The sequence below is a fragment of the Ceratotherium simum genome, chromosome 7 (genome assembly GCF_057802395.1).
Source record: "Ceratotherium simum simum isolate JZ-2026a chromosome 7, ASM5780239v1, whole genome shotgun sequence".
Lineage (NCBI taxonomy): Eukaryota > Metazoa > Chordata > Mammalia > Perissodactyla > Rhinocerotidae > Ceratotherium > Ceratotherium simum.
In genome coordinates this window covers 20,344,379-20,363,826 of record NC_141906.1, presented here as the reverse complement: position 1 = coordinate 20,363,826, position 19,448 = coordinate 20,344,379, and the positions used below count along the sequence as shown (strand labels likewise).

At 42.5% G+C, this 19,448-nt stretch overlaps 1 protein-coding gene across 3 annotated transcripts in view; it reads right to left on the bottom strand.

The window, feature by feature from the left end:
• Positions 1-13,278, bottom strand: part of DENND5A (DENN domain containing 5A) — a 93,978-nt gene extending 80,700 nt beyond the window's left edge. For 2 of the 3 annotated variants that reach the window (XM_087433239.1, XM_087433240.1), the window contains exon 1: positions 13,111-13,278. In XM_087433239.1, the coding sequence (XP_087289365.1) occupies positions 13,111-13,216 (106 nt within the window). In that variant the 5' untranslated portion in view covers positions 13,217-13,278. The remainder of the gene's footprint in view (positions 1-13,110) is intronic. The other variant, XM_087433238.1, reaches the window with a different exon arrangement.
• Between the last annotated feature and the right edge of the window lie 6,170 nt (positions 13,279-19,448).

The following is a 19,448-nucleotide window of genomic DNA, read 5'->3' as shown; positions in this document are numbered from 1 at the left end:
AAATTTTACCAATTGCTGCTAAAATCAAAGCATAAAGACTTGGGCCGGCCCAGTGGCTTAGCGGTTAAGTGTGCGCGCTCCGCTGCTGGCAGCCCGGGTTCGTATCCCGGGTGCGCACTACCGCACCGCTTCTCCAGCCATGCTGAGGCTGCGTCCCACATACAGCAACTGGAAGGATGTGCAACTATGACATACAACTATCTACTGGGGCTTTGGGGAAAAAATAAATAAATAAAATTATTAAAAAAAAGCATAAAGACTAGCATTTGTTTTACTAAGTGTGTGTTAAAAGCACTGTATTGGTCATATCAAAGCCTCATTGTACTTCAGGTTCAGCTGTGAGAGCAATGGAAATGTTTCTTTTTTTTTTTTTAATTAATTAATTAATTTTTTTTTTTCCCCCCAAAGCCCCAGTAGATAGTTGTATGTCATAACTGCACATCCTTCTAGTTGCTGTATGTGGGACACGGCCTCAGCATGGCCGGTGAAGCGGTGCGCGCCTGGGATCCGAACCCCGGGCAGCCAGCAGCGGAGCGCACGCACTTAACCGCTAAGCCACGGGGCCGGCCCGGAAATGTTTCTCTTTCACTTTGTAGAATGCTGAAAAATAACACATACACTCACAAAAAAGGTGGGGGAGCTTTCTTCAGGCAGCACAGAGTAGTGTTATAGCACAGTGTTTAAGAAGGTTAGCTCTGTGATTGCAGATCTAAACATGCAAGGTAAAACAATAAAGCCTTTAGAAGGAAACACAGAACATCTTTGTGACCCTGCAATAGCAAAACTGTCTTAAACAGAACACAAGATGGGCTAAACATAAAGAGACAAGATTGATAAACCGGACTATACTATAACTAAAAACTTGCGTTCCTCAAAAGTCACCATTAAGGGACCAACCTGGCGGTATAGGTTAAGTTCGCGCACTCCGCTTCGGCGGCCCAGGGTTTGCAGGTTCAGATCCCGGGCGCAGACCTACACACCGCTCATCAAGCCATACTGTCACTGGGCCTGCCCCGTAGCTTGGCGGTTAAGTGCGCGCACTCTGATGCTGGTGGCCCGGGTTCGGATCCCGGGCACGCACCGAGGCACCACTTCTCCGTCCATCCTGAGACCGAGTCCCACATACAGCAACTAGAAGGATGTGCAGCTATGACATACAACTATCTACTGGGGCTTTGGGGGGAAAAAATAAATAAAAATAAAATCTTTAAAAAAAAAAAAAAAAAAAGCCATACTGTCACGGCATCCCATATACAAAGTAGAGGAAGACTGGCCCAGATGTTAGCTCAGGGACCATCTTCCTCAAGCAAAAAAACAAGTCACCATTAAGAAAATGAAAAGGAAATACATAGGTCAGAAGAAGATATTTGCAATACATATAATTGACAAAAGACTCATATCTACAACATATAAAGAATTCCATTAAATCAATAGGGGGAAAAAAAAAAAAGACCACCTGAAAGAAAAATGGTAGGGGCCGGCCCTGTGGCATAGCGGTTAAGTGCGTGCACTGCGCTGCTGGCAGCCCGGGTTCAGATTCCAGGCACGCACTGATGCACCGCTTGTCAGGCCATGCTGTGGCGGCGTCCCATATAAAGTGGAGGAAGATAGGCAGAGATGTTAGCCCAGGGCCAGTCTTCCTCAGCAAAAAAAAAAGAGGAGGATTGGCATGGATGTTAGCTCAGGGCTGATCTTCCTCACAAAAAAAAAAGAGAGAAATGGCAAAAGATTTGGATACTTCTAAAAAGAGGATATACAAAATAGCTGATAAACTTTGAGAGGTACTCAACTTCGTTAGTCATCCAGAAAATGCAAATTTAAGTAATGCAATACCACTATGTAACCACTAGAATGACTAAAATGAAAAGGAAAGAAAATGCTGAGTATTGGTGAGGATAGGGATGAGAATGTAAATTGATACAACCACTGTGGAAAACAGTTGGTAGTACTTACTAAAGCTGAACACATACCTATGACCCAGCAATTCCCCTCCTAGGTACATACTCAACAGACCAAAGGGCATGTTCACAAAAAAGGCACATACAGGAATGCTCGTGACATATCACTATTAGAATACTCAAAATCTAGAAACTACCCATGAGTCATCAACAGTAGAACTGAGAGATACATTGTGGTATAGCTACACAACAGAAAACTATATACAGCAGTGAGAATGACCAATGCAGGTGGTATATTCTTTTAAGATGTTATAAACATATAATGTTAGAATTTGCAATAAATCCCGTTTTTTACTTCAGCTTGTTTGAATGAGTTTCCGTCCCTTGTAATCAATTAACTCTGAACTAGGATCAATAAAATTTCAGGAGAATACTTCATGATACTGAGAAATACTCATGATAGAACATTAAGTGAAAGAATCAAAACAGAATTTTTACATTTCACTTTATCACAATATGTAAAAGTACACACACATACACCCACATAGAGTAAAAACTGGAAAGAATTAATCTGGGTGATAGTTACACACTTGTATACATATATAAATATACATCAAGCTATATACTTAGGATTTGTGTTTAAGGTACACACTACACTGCAATAAAAATATTCAAAAACTGGAAGGAACTCATAAAGACATTAAAATGTTAACAGCTTAATTCTGGGTAGAAGAATTATGAGTGACTTATTTTGGTACTTTTCTATAATTTCTAAGTTCCCTATAAAAAATATGTACTTTATTACTCAAAGGTTTTTTTGTTTTTTTTTTTAAGATTTTATTTATTTATTTATTTATTTTCCCCCAAAGCCCCAGTAGATAGTTGTCTGTCATAGCTGCACATCCTTCCAGCTGCTGCACGTGTGACGCGGCCTCAGCATGGCCGGAGAAGCGGCGCGTCAGTGCGCGCCCGGGATCCGAACTCCGGCCGCCAACAGCGGAGCGTGCGCACTCAACCGCTAAGCCACGGGGCCGGCCCTATTACTCAAAGGTTTATTTTTAGAGAGAGAAAAATACCATTCCTTACATGGTTGACCTTCAACTATGTTTTTTCCAACCCTCAGATTCTATAATTTATGTATAGGCCCACAGGTGTTTTTGCATATATTAAATGAGCACTGAACTAATCAATGAATAAATCAGAGACTACATTTTTGTTCAGGATCACACCCAGAGCTAAGCCGTCTTTCATAAATTTTGCTAGACATAAACTACGAACCTAGAGAACAGAACTCTTTCCCTCTCCTGAACCCCAACAACACACCATTATCTGCTCCTCTCTTAAGGAACTGGTCCATTTCTGCAGTTATTGGTTTACATGCCTGACCCCTCAGAAGACTATGAGCTCCTCAAGAACAAGGATGTATGAACTGAATCTCATACATCTACACAAACAAGTGTTCCATCACTAAGTTGGTCTTTCAAAAACAGAAAGGTATGTGGTAGAGAACTTGAGAGACAGGGAAAAGAGGCTTCCAATTCTTGCTATATGATCTCGGGTACATTATTTAAATTCTCTGCACTTTAGTTTCCTAATCTGTAAAATGGGGATAATGCCATCTGGTACCTGGTAGTGAAGTGTATTCAATAAACAATAAATAGCTATTAATTTAATTACCATCTATTAATAACAGGGATGGAGTGCTACTCTAGCCTTATTTTCTTGCCTGTGTCCCCTTGTACTTGTGTACTTGTGAGTGGGATGGTCAGCTGAGGCTAGCACAAAAGAGGGTAGAATAAAGCTAAATGCTCCTTCTGGAGACCAACTCAATGAGCTTGGCCTCATTAAATGCACCACACTCATAACCGAGCTAAGCAGCCAACAGATTAGATCAGAAGACCAACAATCCTCCACAAAACACTAAACATTCTTCTAGAAGATAAAACTACAAATGCTTAAATACCACTTTCCACACAATAGAAATGTAGAGGAAAGAATGTGCTTCATACAGATGTTGAGAGAAAATGGAGGTGGGAGAATAATATTAGGTAATTACTTAGCAAACAAAGAGATTAAATACTATTTAGGCATACAGACCTCAGAGTCCAGCAAAACTGGATGGATGTCAGTTTAGCAGGTGATACTTCTAAATACCTCTTTTATTTTTCCCAACAAGAGACTGTGATCCTAAGTCAATAGAACTGGTTAAATAAATTAAAACTATATTCATTAAAAAACAAAATACAGGCTCATCTGAACTATTATAAAATTTATCTTTATATATTAAAAATTATAAAATAATCAGAGAGCAGTATGAAACGCCTCTCTCATCACCATCTTACTTCTAAACCTGACTCTGGTCCTCAGCTTTCTGAGTATGGGAAAACAATCATTGCTATTCCTCTCTTCTACAAACCCCCACTTTCCTTACTTACCCGACACTTAGAAAAGTTGTGGAAGTTTGGCTTAAGTTCTAAACAGTACTATGCCTTATATCAGGAAAAAAAAAAAACATGGCTACAGGACAATTCTTTAAAAATCTGAATAGGCAGCCTCTATCTTTTCATAATCAATATAAACCCTTATCAAGCACCTACTATGTAAAGCACTGTCTTCTAGCAAAGCTAAGCAATTTGCCTAGCTCACTCTGGGACAAGAGGAGTTTTTAACATAGTTCTGAAATGTTTTAATTTTTATAATGACTTATGATTTTCATAATCAGGAAAAAAAATGATGAAATTTTTTAATGGTCAGCGTCAAATAAAGACTCTGAGGAAAACAAGAAAAGAGACACCTAACTTACCCAAAATAAAATCTCTGGTTTTCTTCAACAATGTAACAATAATTAATACCTATCTTCATAATTAGGCTAAAACACTGTTAGAGGGCCATTATTCTAAAACTACAAAAACAGAAAGGACATCAGAGATGACACAACTGAGAAAAAAACGAACTCTTCTGACATTCCAAGAAAGTAATTCTAATGTATCATTAAAAAAAAGTATACAATTTGTTATAAATTGGATTTATCCACTTATAACTCATGGCTTATGATTATTATTTCTAAATCATTTCCTCCTCTGTCTTCCTGCCTTTAAAAATCCTGCAAGTTTCTTTTGTTGCTTCCCATACCCTTTCATTACGGTAAACAGAAGTCACAGCCAGCTCCCAAACTACAACCACAAAAGACGCACACTGCAGGCTACACTGAGGCATTTCTGAGGTTAGGAGATGCAAACCATTTCTTTTGTTTTTCAAAGAAAACAGACCTCAGACAAACAGCATAAAACATCCCGAAACAGCCACACACAAAAGGGAGCTTCTTAGAAACAAAGCCCTAGTAACTATTTGGTCTAAGAAAAACATTTCCAGAATTGATAAGAGTCAGGAAAATACATGTATGTATAAAATAACAACCAGCCTTAACTACAATTCAGAAAACAAGTGACCTGGCTCCTCTCCCAACAGAGCTCCTCTACTGCACTCTGGGTTGCGGACTGAATTAAAGAGGTCACGCCACAGCTCTGCTATTCAATGATTAAGCCATGGCTTCCGTTTTCCCAAATCTGTAATTTTAAAAAAATAATCTTATCACTGGTGAGACAGCAGACGGAAGACCTGGATTCTGAAAGTTCTTTCTAACTTGCTGGGTGACACTGGACAAAAAATTGTATTTCAAGTGGGGCTGAAAAAATTAAAAACTGTTTAAAGCCATTTACAAATACTATAAAGCCATTTACAAATACTAATCATTACCATCTGTTAAAAGTGGTGGCTGGACTATCTCTGATTTCCAGCTCTGACAGTTTTTGATTCTGTGACCAATATAAACAAATGCACACTCATACTATGTTTTGCCAACTGGGACTAGTTTAGAAATCAAGGAATCCCACACTCACAGAGGAATGAAGCTTAATAAGAGGGACCTCTACAGACTTGCTCCCTGCTCAGGCCTCCCAGCACCCCATGAAAACATTTTGGACTAATCCAGCTAGTTCAGCCCATACAGTAGACCACAGATGGCCTAGCAAAATTTTGACCTGACTTAATTAGCACACTAATGAACAAAAAAACTTACTAACCTGGCTCTAACAGGACACTACGACAGATCCCATGGATGACAATCAAGCAAACATGCTAAGTATAATATCTGAGAAACTTGGTGGTCTAAACTACACCTGTTCCCATCTTACTCCTTGAGTCATACCTGATCCCTTGGAAGCATAATGAAAACAGCTTGAGAGCTGGAACATGCTCTCATTTTCCACCATGACAGGACTCTGACACTCATACACCCAGTCCACGGTTCTATATACTCAAAACTAAAATCAGCCATCATGGAACATCTGGAACATGGACATTTGACCAATATTTGCCTCACTTAATAACTTTTGAGAAATATACTTAAAAATCTGGCAATGATAGCCTGTGTGTAATCACTGAATTCCATAAGAAGTCACACCAGCTTCTAAAAGGTAAGGCTTTCTCTCTTTCACTGGATCCTATGCCATATCCAGCAGGAACCTAAAACATATCAAGCACAGGTTCTCTCATGTGTACCTAGGTTCCTGAGAGACCTCTAAGACCACTTGATAGTAATTCAAATCCAGGAATGGCAACAAGAATTGAGGAGCTGGGGGCCAGCCCAGTGGCACAGTGGTTAACTGCGCGCTCCACTTGGGCAGCCGGAGGGTTCACAGGTCCGGACACGCACCGACACACCACTTGTCAAGCCATGCTGTGGCGGCGTCCCATATAAAATAGAGGAAGATGGGCACAGATGTTAGCCCAGGGCCGGTCTTCCTTGGCAAAAAGAGGAGGATTGGCACAGATGTTAGCTCAGGGCTGATCTTTCTTACAAAAAAAAAAAAAAGAATTGAGGAGCTGAGCCAAGTCCAAGTACACTTTCCACCAGAGCTGGCCAAAAAAAAAACTTATAAAAGGATATAGGACTGGACACAGGTGTCGCCAAAGGAGCCCTTGGGCAAAGAAAACTTTATTTTTTATTTTATTTTTTTAATTTTATTTATTTATTTATTTTTCCCCCAAATCCCCAGTAGATAGCCGCATGTCATAGCTGCACATCCCTTTAGCTGCTGCACATGGGACACGGCCCCAGCATGGCCGGAGAAGCCGCGCGTCAGTGCGCACCCGGGATCCGAACCTGGGCTGCCAGCAGCGGAGCGCGGGCACCCAACCACTAAGTCACGGGGCTGGCCCAAGAAAACTTTATTTTTTATCTAGGAAGGAAAGAAGGGCTGAGCAGAGTCTACGAGAATTTGGTTTAAGCACCAAACACTGTGACTCAAGATTTCCTCTGTGGGGGATCAGAACTGACTACCCCAAAATGTATCTCTTTGCCTTGATTTTTTTTTTTTAATTTTTTTGCTGAGGAAGATTTGCCCTGAGCTAACATCTGTGCCAATCCTCCTCTATTTTACATGTGGGTCGCTGCCACAGTACAGCTGACAAGTGGTGTAAGTCCACACCAGGATCTGAACCTGCAAACCCAGGGCTACCCAACTTAATGCAAGGCCACGGGGCCAGCCCCCGCCTTGATTATCTTTAAGAACAAAAGACTCTGAAAGAAACTTTGACCTTCCCCCTAAGTGCCTAAAAGAATTTAAGATAGAAGGCCTGTTCCAAGAAGGAGCTAATACCATAAGATAATTATAGTATAATTTAAAACAGGTGTGATAGAAAGGCATCAACAAGCCCAATTTTTATTTAAGTTCTGTCTCTCCAGTCACACTGCTTATAGACGGCCCAGCAAACACTTGTTTAACAAACATTTGCATTTCCATCTCTGTGTAAATTGCCTTCCTCCCCTCTGAAGGCCCAAATCACCACCCCCAACATCCTCCTTTGTCTTTAGCTGAAGATGGTATTTAAGGTGGTGGCTTCCGCCATTCTGGAGAGTTACTCATCTTCCCTGGGTTTCTCCCATGTATACACGTTATTAAACTTTAATTGATTTTCTCCTGTTATTGTCTCATGTCAATTTAATTCTTAGACCAGCCAGAAGGACCTAGAGGGTAGAGGAACTCTCTTCCTCCCCTACACCTCCTAAGAAGAGAGGAGCAGGGCCCTAGTGTCATTTAAGTAAAATACACTTACCTTAAATGTGATCCTCCCTACCTGAGGGAGTGTGAAGTGGGGTTCTCTTATGGTTGAGAATATACAGTCTCTCCAACCAAATTTAGCATGTAATGTTAAACTGCCTTGGGCCTGCTCTGTAATTGTTTTCTGTGCATGTCTCTTCTCCTGACTCTTTTTCGCTCTACCTTATAAAAGGAAACATATGACCTAACTTAGGAAATCTCCCCATCCTATAGCAACCTGGACCTCTGGAAGTATCCACAGATGCCTGAGGTAAGCTATGAGGATTTGAGTTTTGCTTCAGCTAGGAGTCTGGGCTTCAGAGCAGAGATGCCTTTATAAAATGACCACGAGAGAATCTGCATAGAACTGACCAGATTGGTAGAAGAAAATAAAAAATAAGTTTAGCTCATACTGACTTCCTGTTTCAAACTGGCTCATCAAACTTTTTATACCCACTTTATCTCTGGGAAGAGACAGTCTTCTTTTCTTTTAAATAAGATATCTTTCTTAGCCATCAGGGATATGCAAATCGAAACCACAATGAGATACCACTTCACACCCACTAGGATGCCTATAATCAAAAAAACAGATGATAAGTGTTGGTGAGGATATGAAGAAAGTAGAACCTTCATACACTGCTAGGGGGAATGTAAACCGTGCAGCTGTTTTGGAAAACAGTCTGGCAATTTCTCAAAAGGTTAAACATGGAGTTGCCATATGACCCAGCAATTCCACTCTTAGGTACATACCCAAGAGAAACGAAAACATATGTCCACACAAAAACTTGTACACAAATGTTCACAGCAGCATTATGAATAATAATCAAAACCCAAATGTCCATCAACTTACAGATAAGTAAAACGTGGTATATTCATACAATGGAATATTATTCAGCCATTAAAAGAAATGATGTACTGATATATACGACAACATGGATGAACCTTGAAAACATGCTAAGTGAAAGAAGCCAATCACAGAAGACTCCATATTATATAACTCTATTTATATGAAATGTCCAGGATAGGCAAATCTATAGAGATCAAAAGTAGATTAGCGGTTGCCTAGGGCTCGGGTTTAGGCAGTTGGAAGGAAATGGGGAGTGACTGCTAATGAGTATGGGTTTGGGAGAAGAGTGATGAATATATTCTAAAATTGATTGTAGTGATGATTGCACAACTCTGTGAATATACTAAAAACCACTGACCTAATTGTACACTTTAAATAGGTGAATTATATGGTATGTGAATTATATCTCAATAAAGTTGTTTATATATATTAGAAAGAGAAAAAAACACATACATATAAGTGATAAGGCAAACGGCACAAAATGTTAACAATCAGTGAATCTGGAAAAAGGATGTACTAAAGTTCTTTGTACTATTCATGTCATTGTTTGGTGTGAAGTTATATCAAAAGAGAACACTAAAAAAATAAGATATCCCTCCTGATAATCACATACAGTATTCTTGCTTAACATGAAACAGAAACTTGCACTAGAAAAAACTGCCATGATGTCGGCTCCTGCCCCTACCAGATATTTTACTTGTCCCCCCTAATCATCAGATTACTGTAAAGCATGCAAAGCATCACTCAAGTAGCAGAAAAGGAGAATGAAATGCGGCAAGGGAGACAAATATTCTCCAACTTTCCCGGGGCCTCAGTTTTCTCATTTATAAAATCAGAAGGTTATAAAACCTCTAAGAGTGCGTCCTTGTTTTACATTCCATGATTCTGATGTTCTAACTTCATTACTCAATATGGTTAAGGAGAAGTATCATCTGACCAGTCCTCTGGTTTTCCTGGACAGTGAGCATTTCTCTCTTCTAATGGTGACATTAAGGGATGATTTCAGTGTATTCTCAGTGTTCTAAGTAAGCTCACACGGGACATTGGGCAATCTCCCATCTATCTACGTCCCAACCCCTTCCCTTCAATTCTTAGCAAGGCCCTCTGCTTGGGAAAACTGGAGTACTGGATGCACCAACCTAGGATACTTACATCTCAATACTGGGTATGAGTCAGTGCAGAGGAACTTAAAGATTTCAAGGCAAGAAATAGGTCACAAGCATTCAGGAAACTTAACTCTCAGGCAGAGATAGGGAAAGTAAACTCAGGAATCCCACCTCATGGTAACCTTCTTCTGCAGTCACCTCGTGGTGCCCATAAGAAGAAAAAGGGAAAATGAAGATGCCCAGGACACCCTCCTATCAAAGAGGTAGAAAGAGGGAATGGACTCTACTACCATCTGCCTCCCCGCTTACGATGGGCCAACAATAATGGAAAATGTAAATCAAAAGCAATTCTTCCAGATTTGCTGATCTATTTAACAAGCTCAAAAAGCTAACAAACAGATACCCTTTCCTAAAAGTTGGCTAGACTTGTGCTTCACCCATAGGTTACCTTCCTCCCCTTCCAACCCAAAGTGCTTCCTCAACTAACCAGAAAAGAAAACTAAATTAATTTTCACATCTTCCTCAGTTCCTTGCACAACAAATAACTACATGACTTGCCTAAATGCTTAAGTCTGCAAGAAAGGGGAAGAGGTGACAGGGAGAGATTCCTATAAAATCCAATGATTTGAGTCGATATTCAACACAGCATGCTCTATGCTTATTGTTGCAAACAGAAAAGAATGAATCATAATCTTTCTCCAAAAAACCAGAAGGAACACTAAGCATCTTTGATTTGCTTGTTCAGGATTCACTTTTTAAGAGTATAGAAGTTACCTGAGGTATATAACTTAATTTGCTTGGAGAGAACAAAGACTCCTCAGCACCTCCCTAGAGAACCTGGGTGCAATTCACAGTTTCCTGCAGTTTCACTCACTATGACATCATCAGTTTGGGAGCTATAAGGCAGGCTGAAGAGAGAAAATGCACCCTGGAGAGTCTCAAGACTGACCCGACTAGAGTTATCTGTATTCTGTTTTGTTTTATTCAAAGACTCTCTCTGGCTAGTCCCGATTCCCCTATCAACCCACCAGAAATGAAATGAAGGAAAAAAAGAAATGCTTCAATCAGTGCCTATTCTTACAAAGGCCACCTATTGAATTAATGGTCTTGGCATTCCACTATTGCAACCACATTTAAAAAGACAGAAAAATATCCTTCTTTATACATTTTATACAACTCATCCCCATTTCTTTATTCTCTCAAGAAGCTTTCACAGAGATATAATTTTAGCTTGCTGAAAAGCCAGATAATTAACATTCACTAAAAGAGAATTAACATTTTTGAGGGTCTACTTGATGAGATACTTTTTATTTACATTCTCTTTTTTATAGATGAGGACCCCAGCAGAGTTATCTAACTTGCCCCCAGTCATAGAGATAGTCAATAGCAGAGCGGGAATGTTTAACCCTAAAACCCACGCTCTCACTAACAAATCACTTCCCACCTTCATTCCTATGCTTTATCATTTGCAAACCGTTCTCTTTATTTTCAAAAAACAAACATCTGTATAATTTAATAGACACTGAAAAGCACAGCATAAAAATAACACTGGTTTATTCCACCATCTTAAAGCTTTTTTACTGGGGAGAACTGTGTTATTTTTAGTCTTTCTCAACATGTTAGTGTTCTCTAAAGACCCAGCCAGGCAATGAGATGCAGTTTAGTGTTATGAGAGGAGCAGTGGACCAAAGTCAGGCAATTAACTAGCAGGACGGAGGCCCTACTGTCCTTCCTGGGCCTCATTTTCCTCTCTGAGATCCCTACCAGCTCTAACATCGTGAACTGAATTCCAACAACTACATCACCAAGGCACCAATTTAATAAATATCAAACATGAAAAATCAACATCTGTATTACAAAAATTTGAAGACCTAAAAAAGTGAACTTGAAACAATAAAGCTACCCCAACAAAAGCCCTAGTATTAAATTGTATTACTGCTTCGTGATTTTTTCTCCACCTGCTATTAATTTGAGGGAATAGTGTATTTGTTCTGACCTTGTTAAAGGTCACCAATGTATCACTTTTTAAAAAGACAATCCATTTTTGTCATTTAAGTAGGCACCTAATTTTTTTTCATAAGAAACATTGGAATTTTTCTAGTGACAAACAAAAATCTCTCCTGTCATTTCTGAAGCAAAGCAAAATTAGTCAACAGGATTATCACTTTCAGGAGAGAAACTTTACAGTGACCACACCACGACAGAACACTCGAAAGGAGTGTCATCAAATAAGGATGACACAACAAACCTCCAACCACATGAAACCTGCAACCTGGACACTCCAGACAAAAACTTTCTCAAAACTGTTGCAATTCAAAGGCTCCAATGAGGCGCAGGGGAATTCAGGGGGATTTTACAATTCCGACACTCTACTGCAATTAGTGCCAAATCTGATCTGGGCCCCATCTTCACTTCCCCACCATTTCCCCTTTGAAAGATGACTTGAGCAGCATCACTATGCAGCCCAGGCTCTCCAACCAGGCTGCTGCCCTTTTATTCACAAATGACGCTGGCCCCATAAAGGACATATATTACTTTCATAAGAAAGGCATGGCCCGGGGGTGCAAGCCCTTTCGGGAACTAAGGGAGTTCTCACCCTGCTTGGTGTGGCCCAAGTTCACTTTATTACTTAACGTCCCATCAACCCAGGGGGCCCAGCCCAGGGCTGGGCTAGAACGGTTTTGAGGAACTGTTGTTATCACAAGCTTCTTGGGAAGGGGCCAGATAAACTAACCAAGTTTCTGTTGGGCTTTGTTTTTTTTTTTTTTTTAAGTCTGGGTGGAACTTACTTGCACTAAGACGTGGGATGCCTTCTTCCCTCCCTAACGGGTGTTCGAGGACAGACTTCCCTTTATTTTATACTAAGTCACTCAACCTTCACCAGACTGAGGACACACAACCCTCCCCTCTTCCTCGTCCCGGGGGACGGGACCACAGCGCAGAGAGGCGCAGGGGCCTTTCGGACCCCTCACGGCTAAGAGCCCCTCATCCCGTTCCCCCCGCTCCAGCCCCACGCCCCCTTCCCCCGCGCGCGCCCTGGGTCCTTCCGACCGACCGGCGCCCGGCTCCCGGGACAAAGCGGGGTGGGGGAGGTTTCCCCGGGGGTCCCCGGCCGCGGCGGGCGCGGGGAAGCGGCCCCGGGCGCCGCGCGCACTCACCCGACAGCTCGTCCGGCTCCAGCCCGGTCTCGGTGTCCAGCCCGCAGATGACAAAGTAGTCGGCGAAGCGACTGGGCGCCGAGCCCCCTCCGCCGCCGCCGCTCATGGCGCCGGGGCCGAGCCGGGCCGGGCCGGGCGGAGCGCAGAGCCCCCGCACCCGGCGCCCGCCCGCCCTCAGGCCGCCCCTCCCGCCGCCGCCGCCGCCGCTACCGCGGCTGGGGCCGCCGCCCCCGGCCCTGGCCCGGTCCCCGCGGCCGCCGCGGCTGCCGTGACGGGGCAGGGGGGCACCGGGCCGCCCCGCGCCGCATCCTGGACGCCTTCCCCTCCGCACCGCCGCCGCCAACCGAGAGCACCGCGGCCGGAGAGAGTCTGGAGAAGGGCGGAGAGCGCTGGGGAGAGCCCCCCCGCGGCCCCCTCCCGCCGCGCCTGCGCAGGCGCCGTCGGAGAGGGGGCGGGCGCCTGGCGGAAAGGATGACGTGATGCTCTTCGGGCCCGGCGGGCCGCCGCTTCCCAGGGGGTCTCTGCAGCGCGGCCGGGGACTGCCTGGTCGCCCGCAACCGCCACCCGCTCGGGGCTGCGACTCCTTTTGGGAGGGCCAAGGAGGTACGGGATGAGTGGCGCATCCCCCAGAGCCGCCACACTGGCTCATACTCCGCCTCCGCCTCCCACTGGAGGTCTGGAGAGGATCTCCTTAGCCCTACCCTGGCACGGGATAGGGTCGCAGGACTGAGCTCGGAAGGCCACCTCATCCTATCTCCAGGCTGTCAGCCTCGGCCCCAGAGAGCGCCTTCTCCCCGCCTCCGCTTCCTGGCCTCCGCGCCGGGCCCTTTACCCAATAAAGCTGAGGGTGCCCCCTCTTTTGGCGGAGGTGGATCAGCCCGTCCTGTATTTACCCTTGTTTTACAAATAGGGAAACTAAGGCTCATAAGGAAGCAAGGACTTCCCGCAAGGTTATATAGAGCCTAAGAGACAAAGCCTGGACTAGAATCCTGGGCTCGTGGTCAGCTCCCTGCCTCCTCACCGCCACCCCAGCCAAGCCTTTTCCCACGCACCAGGCTGTCCGCCTTCCTCTCTTGGAGCGTCCAGAGGCCCTTGCCACTTGGGAGCACCCCTTCTGCTTCTGAGAATTCTCAGATCCATCTCGGAGCCGGTCCTCCTGAGAGAAGCGAGGGGTGAGGAGAGAAACTTGCTTCCCAGTACTCCCAGGGTGTTGGGACCCTCCGATTTGGTTTCCCACAGAAGCTAGGCAGAAAACTGGAGATTAGAAGCCAAGAAGACAATATGTATAGAGTTACTAGCATGGGTTCTAGAAACAGAATGCTCAGATTTGAATCCTGACTTTATCATTTACTTGTGTGACCTTGGGCAATCCCTAGGTGCCAGCAGTCATGACTTTTGTGAAAATTACATAAGATAAATACACATACAGGTAAAGTGGTCAGAATAGTGCCCGGAACATAGAAGGCACTCAATAAATATTAGAGATTATTATTATTATTCCAGCCAGAGGTGTGTTCAAGGTTTGCTTGGCAGGCTGTTACTAAGGGCCTTATAAGGCAGCTGGCTTCCCTAAGGGCTGACCGTGGGCTGTCTCCTGGGTTCTCCCCTGGGTACTTCTCTCAAGTATTGGTTCCCTTGGGGAGGGCGGCCTGGAGGTCATAGCCAAGTCACTGGGAACCATAGCACCTGCTTCTCCTTGTGTTTAACCTGTCTGAACTGGCGGAGAAACGTGGGGAGAAGGAGGTAGCTTCACAAAGCCCATTCAGGGTGAAGCCCCACCCTATCTTGTATGCTGGGGACATAGAGCAGTAGAGGGGACTCAGAGAGCTAAATAGTTACAAAGCACAGAACGGGGGCATCGCTCCAGGTTGGGGGATGGTCAGGGAAGGCTTCCAGAAGGAGATATAATCTGACCTGAGTTCCAAAGGATCACAAGGAATTTCTCAGGTGAAAAGGGGAGGGAAAGAAGATGTTTCAGGCAGCATGTACAACAACAGAGAGTGACAGATAAAAATGGTACATTCAGGCAACAGCAAGTAATGCGTTTTGATGGGAGATGGAGAATTAAAAGGGGATGAAAGCAGGGAAAGATGCGAGGGACAGAGCAGGAAAGGCTTCAAATGCCAGGCTAAAGAATTTATCCCGTAAAGTATATGTGTTGGAGGGGTGGTAAATCAAAGGAATTTAAGCTGAGGAGTGACAAGATCTGACCCACATCTTAGAATAATCACTCTGGGGGTGCTGTGAAAAAGAGACTTGAGAAAGGCTTACATATCCTCAGTTTGAAACTCCAGAAACTTTTTAATCAAAGTGTCCAGGGTGATCAGGTGCTGGGAGACCTCTCATACTAACTCAACTCATAAAACACAGTTTAGAAACAAAAGCATGACTGTTTTAATTTTCCCTGGGAAATGTAACTGCTCGGAGGCCCGGAATACTCAACTGTAAAGCGATCTCCTTCCCAGTAGGAAATATGTTTGGCAGAGTGATTGCTTCTTCGAGAGTCAGATTAAAACCAGAGCTGGATGCTCTTAAGATTTAGTTTAAATCCCCACTCCCATTTTTTTTCTTTTAGCCCTGAGCTAACATCTGTGCCCATCCTCCTCTACTTTATTTGTGGGACGCCGTCACATATGGCTTGATGAGCAGCACGTTATGTCCGTGCCTGAGACTCGAACCTGCGAACCCCAGGCCGCTGAAGCCTAGTGCACCAAGTTAACCACTACGCCACCGGACTGGCTCCCCGACCCCGACTTTTACTAGCTGTGTGAGCTGAAGCACATCAGTTAACCTCTCTAGAATGAGAATAATCATTCCTACCCTTGACAAGACTGCTTTGAAATTACATAAATTAATTTTTAAAAATTAATGAAAAAAGGAATTTTAAATATCTGGAACATAATATAGTCTTAACAAGTGGCAACCTGGGACACCCATTTCAGCATGAAGAACATGAGAGAGAGTAAGTCAACATCTGAGGGAAGACGACTCCAGGACGGGGCGTGAGGCAGAAGTGTGTCTGGAGTGTTCAAGGAGCAGTGAGAAGGCTGAGGTGGCTGGAGAGCATTGGGGGTGGGAGGAGTGGCAGAAGATGGTGGAAGGTGTGGTGGAACTGGCCTGTAATTCAGAAAAACATCATGTTTCCCCTTCCACAGTGTGTGGAGTTGTCCCTTGGAAGCACTGCCTGGTCAGGAACAACATTTCCCAGCCCCACTTGCCTCCAGATGTGGCCATGTGACTGGTTCTCACCAATGAAATGTGTGCAGGAGTTCGTGTGTATCACTGCTAGGTCAGGGTATTTAAGAAGCAAATGAGGCTTCTCCGCTCTCTCTTTTTTGCCTTCCTCCAGCTGGAAGTAGATGATTCTGAACTTCTAAGAAAAGCAAAACAGAAGACAGAAGGAGCCTGGATCTCTGAATCAAGTACATGGGGGATAGGTTCCAGCTGACCAAGAATACCCACACTTGTTTTGTGAACAAGAAATAGTCTTCAATTGTGGTAAGCCACTGGTGCTGTGGGTTTATTTGCTACATCACGAAAGTAGAAGATGTTGCGGGTGGGGGAAGGCAGATCATGGAGAGTCTTGTAGGCACACTGTAAAGATTTTGCCTTTGTCTCTGGATAAAATGAAAAGTCACTGGAAAGTTTTGAACAAAGGAGTGTCGTGATCTGCCTTGTTTAAAAGAATTTGCAAGGCACTGTTTTAAGCACTTTATGTATATTAACTCTGCCTAGAACTTGTCCCTGAACTCGAGATTTGTATATCTAACTGACTTCTTATCATCTTAATTTGGAGGTCTAAGAGGCATCTCAAAGTTAACATATTCCATCAGATTTCTGATTTCCATACGTAATGCTGCCCCTTCCACACTCTTTACCCATCTCAATAATTGCAACTTCATTCTTTCAGCTCATGCCAAAAACTCTATACTCATCCTTGATTTCTCTGTCTCTCTCTCTATATACACACACATACTCCACATCATACCCATGAGAAAATTCTATTGGTTTTGAAGATTTTAACGAGTAAAGCATAGCACAGTACTGTCTAATTTTAACCCTTTAAAATTGTCTGGTTCAGAATGTTATAAAAGATGGGCCGGCCCCATGGCTTAGCAGTTAAGTGCACGCACTCCACTGCTGGCGGCCCGGGTTCGGATCCTGGACGAGCGCCGATGCACTGCTTCTCTGGCCATGCTGAGGCCGTGTCCCACATACAGCAACTAGAAGGATGTGCAGCTATGACATACAACTATCTACTGGGGCTTTGGGGGGAAAAGTAAAAAAAAAAAAACAAAAAAAGAATGTTATAAAAGAAAACTGAAAAAAGAACAAGCTACTGAAAAAGTGAAACATTCTGGTTACATGAAATGTAGAAAATCACTAAGCGTGTTTTGAAAAATACTTTGTAACTATATCTTATAAGTTACCTCTACCTTTAGTGAGTGTTGCTGGGTAATGATATCAATAATGGAAAAACTGGGAAATAAAAACAAATTCATATTGTATAAAATACAATGATACATACAATGCATGTAATAAATCCCTTATTTTTAATACAAAGAAAAAAGTATACATTTTTATGAATAAATCAGTTTATTTCCCTTTGCTTAATATATATTCAACAAATATTTTTTAAAATATCAGTTTGAAGGGACACCAGATTGCTTGCCTTTTTCTTACTCCTTTGAGTGTTAGTTCTTCCCTGGAGGAATGTGAGAACAGCAGGGCTATACCTTGCAAGTCTGTACCTTGCAAAAGTAACACCAAAGTAAAGGGGAGGGAGGATATGATCACAACAGATAGGCCCAAGAGCAGAGTGAATGAACCCCTAGGAAAGGTCCACATAGATCTGCTCACAGAGCCAAACCCTGCTTTGAAAGCTGGAATGGGATCATTGGTGTATCTTGAATCAAAACTAACTGCAAAATTATATATATTTCCATTGCAGTATTGTTTGTAACAGCAAAAAAAAAAAAAAAAAAAAAAAAAACTGGAAATAATCCAAATTCCCAGCTATAGGGGACAGTTCAAGAAACTACAGTTTTTACAAACATTGAAATATTATGCATCTGTAAAACAAAACAAGAAGAAAAGTCAAAAAGAAAAAGGAGACTCATTATGTACTGATATGGAAAAATATCCAAGATATATTGTTAGTATAAAAAGCAAGGTGCAAAACTGTGTGTGTAATAGCTAAAACATGGAAGTAACCAAAGTGTCCATCAATGGATGAATGGATAAGCAAAATGTAGTATATACATACAAGGAAATATTACTCAGCCTTAAAAAGGAAAGAAATTTTGACATATGCTACGACTTGGATGAACCTTGAGGACATTATGCTAAGTGAAATGAGCCATCCACAAAAAGACAAATTCTATATGATTCCACTTATATGAGGTACCTAGAATAGTCAAAGTCATAGAGACAGAAAGTAGAATGGTGGCTGCCAGGGGCTGGGGGGAGAGAGGAATGAGGAGGTATTGTTTAATTGGCATAGAACATCTGCTTTGCAAGATTAAAAGAGTTCTGGAGATGGATGATGGTGATGGTTGCACAACATTATGGATGTACTTAATGTCACTGAACTATATGCTTAAACATGACTAAGATGGTAAATTTTATGTCATGTGTATTTTACCACAATTTTTAAATTGAGAAAAAACTCCATAGAAAAGAAAAAAGGAATTTCAAAGTAACTCATCATTCTTTGGTTGTTCTGAACTTATTTCTTGGACACTGGCTTTTAGGAATGAAAAGGTAGATCTGAGCTAAAAATACAAATCAGAGGCCATTATTTTAAAAGGTAGGAAAAATAAACTCACTTATTGAAGAACAGCTCTGAGTGGAACTGAAAAATTCTGTAATTAACTGAAAATTACCTTACAGAAATTTATACTAAGATCGTACTTTTCAGTTAATGTTAAAAGCATCAGTTCCCCAATTTATAAATTTTACTGTTGGGATTTTCTTTTTTTTTTTTTACTTTTTTTTTTTTTTATTGATGTTTTAATGGTTTCTAACATTGTGAAATTTTGGGTTGTACATTTTTGTTTGTCCATCACCACATATATGACTCCCTTCACCCCTTGTGCCCACCCCCCACCCCCACTGCCCTGGTAACCACAGTACAGTTTTCTCTGTCCATGTGTTGGTTTATATTCTACTGTTGGGATTTTCAATACAACAAATATTGGTATTATGATGTATTCCTGTAATAGCATGAGTCTCTGAAGTCAGAATCCCCAGGTTCAAATCTCAACTTTACCATTTACAAAATCTGTAATTTTAGGTAAATTCCTTAACCTCTCTGTGCCTCAATTTCCTCATCTGTA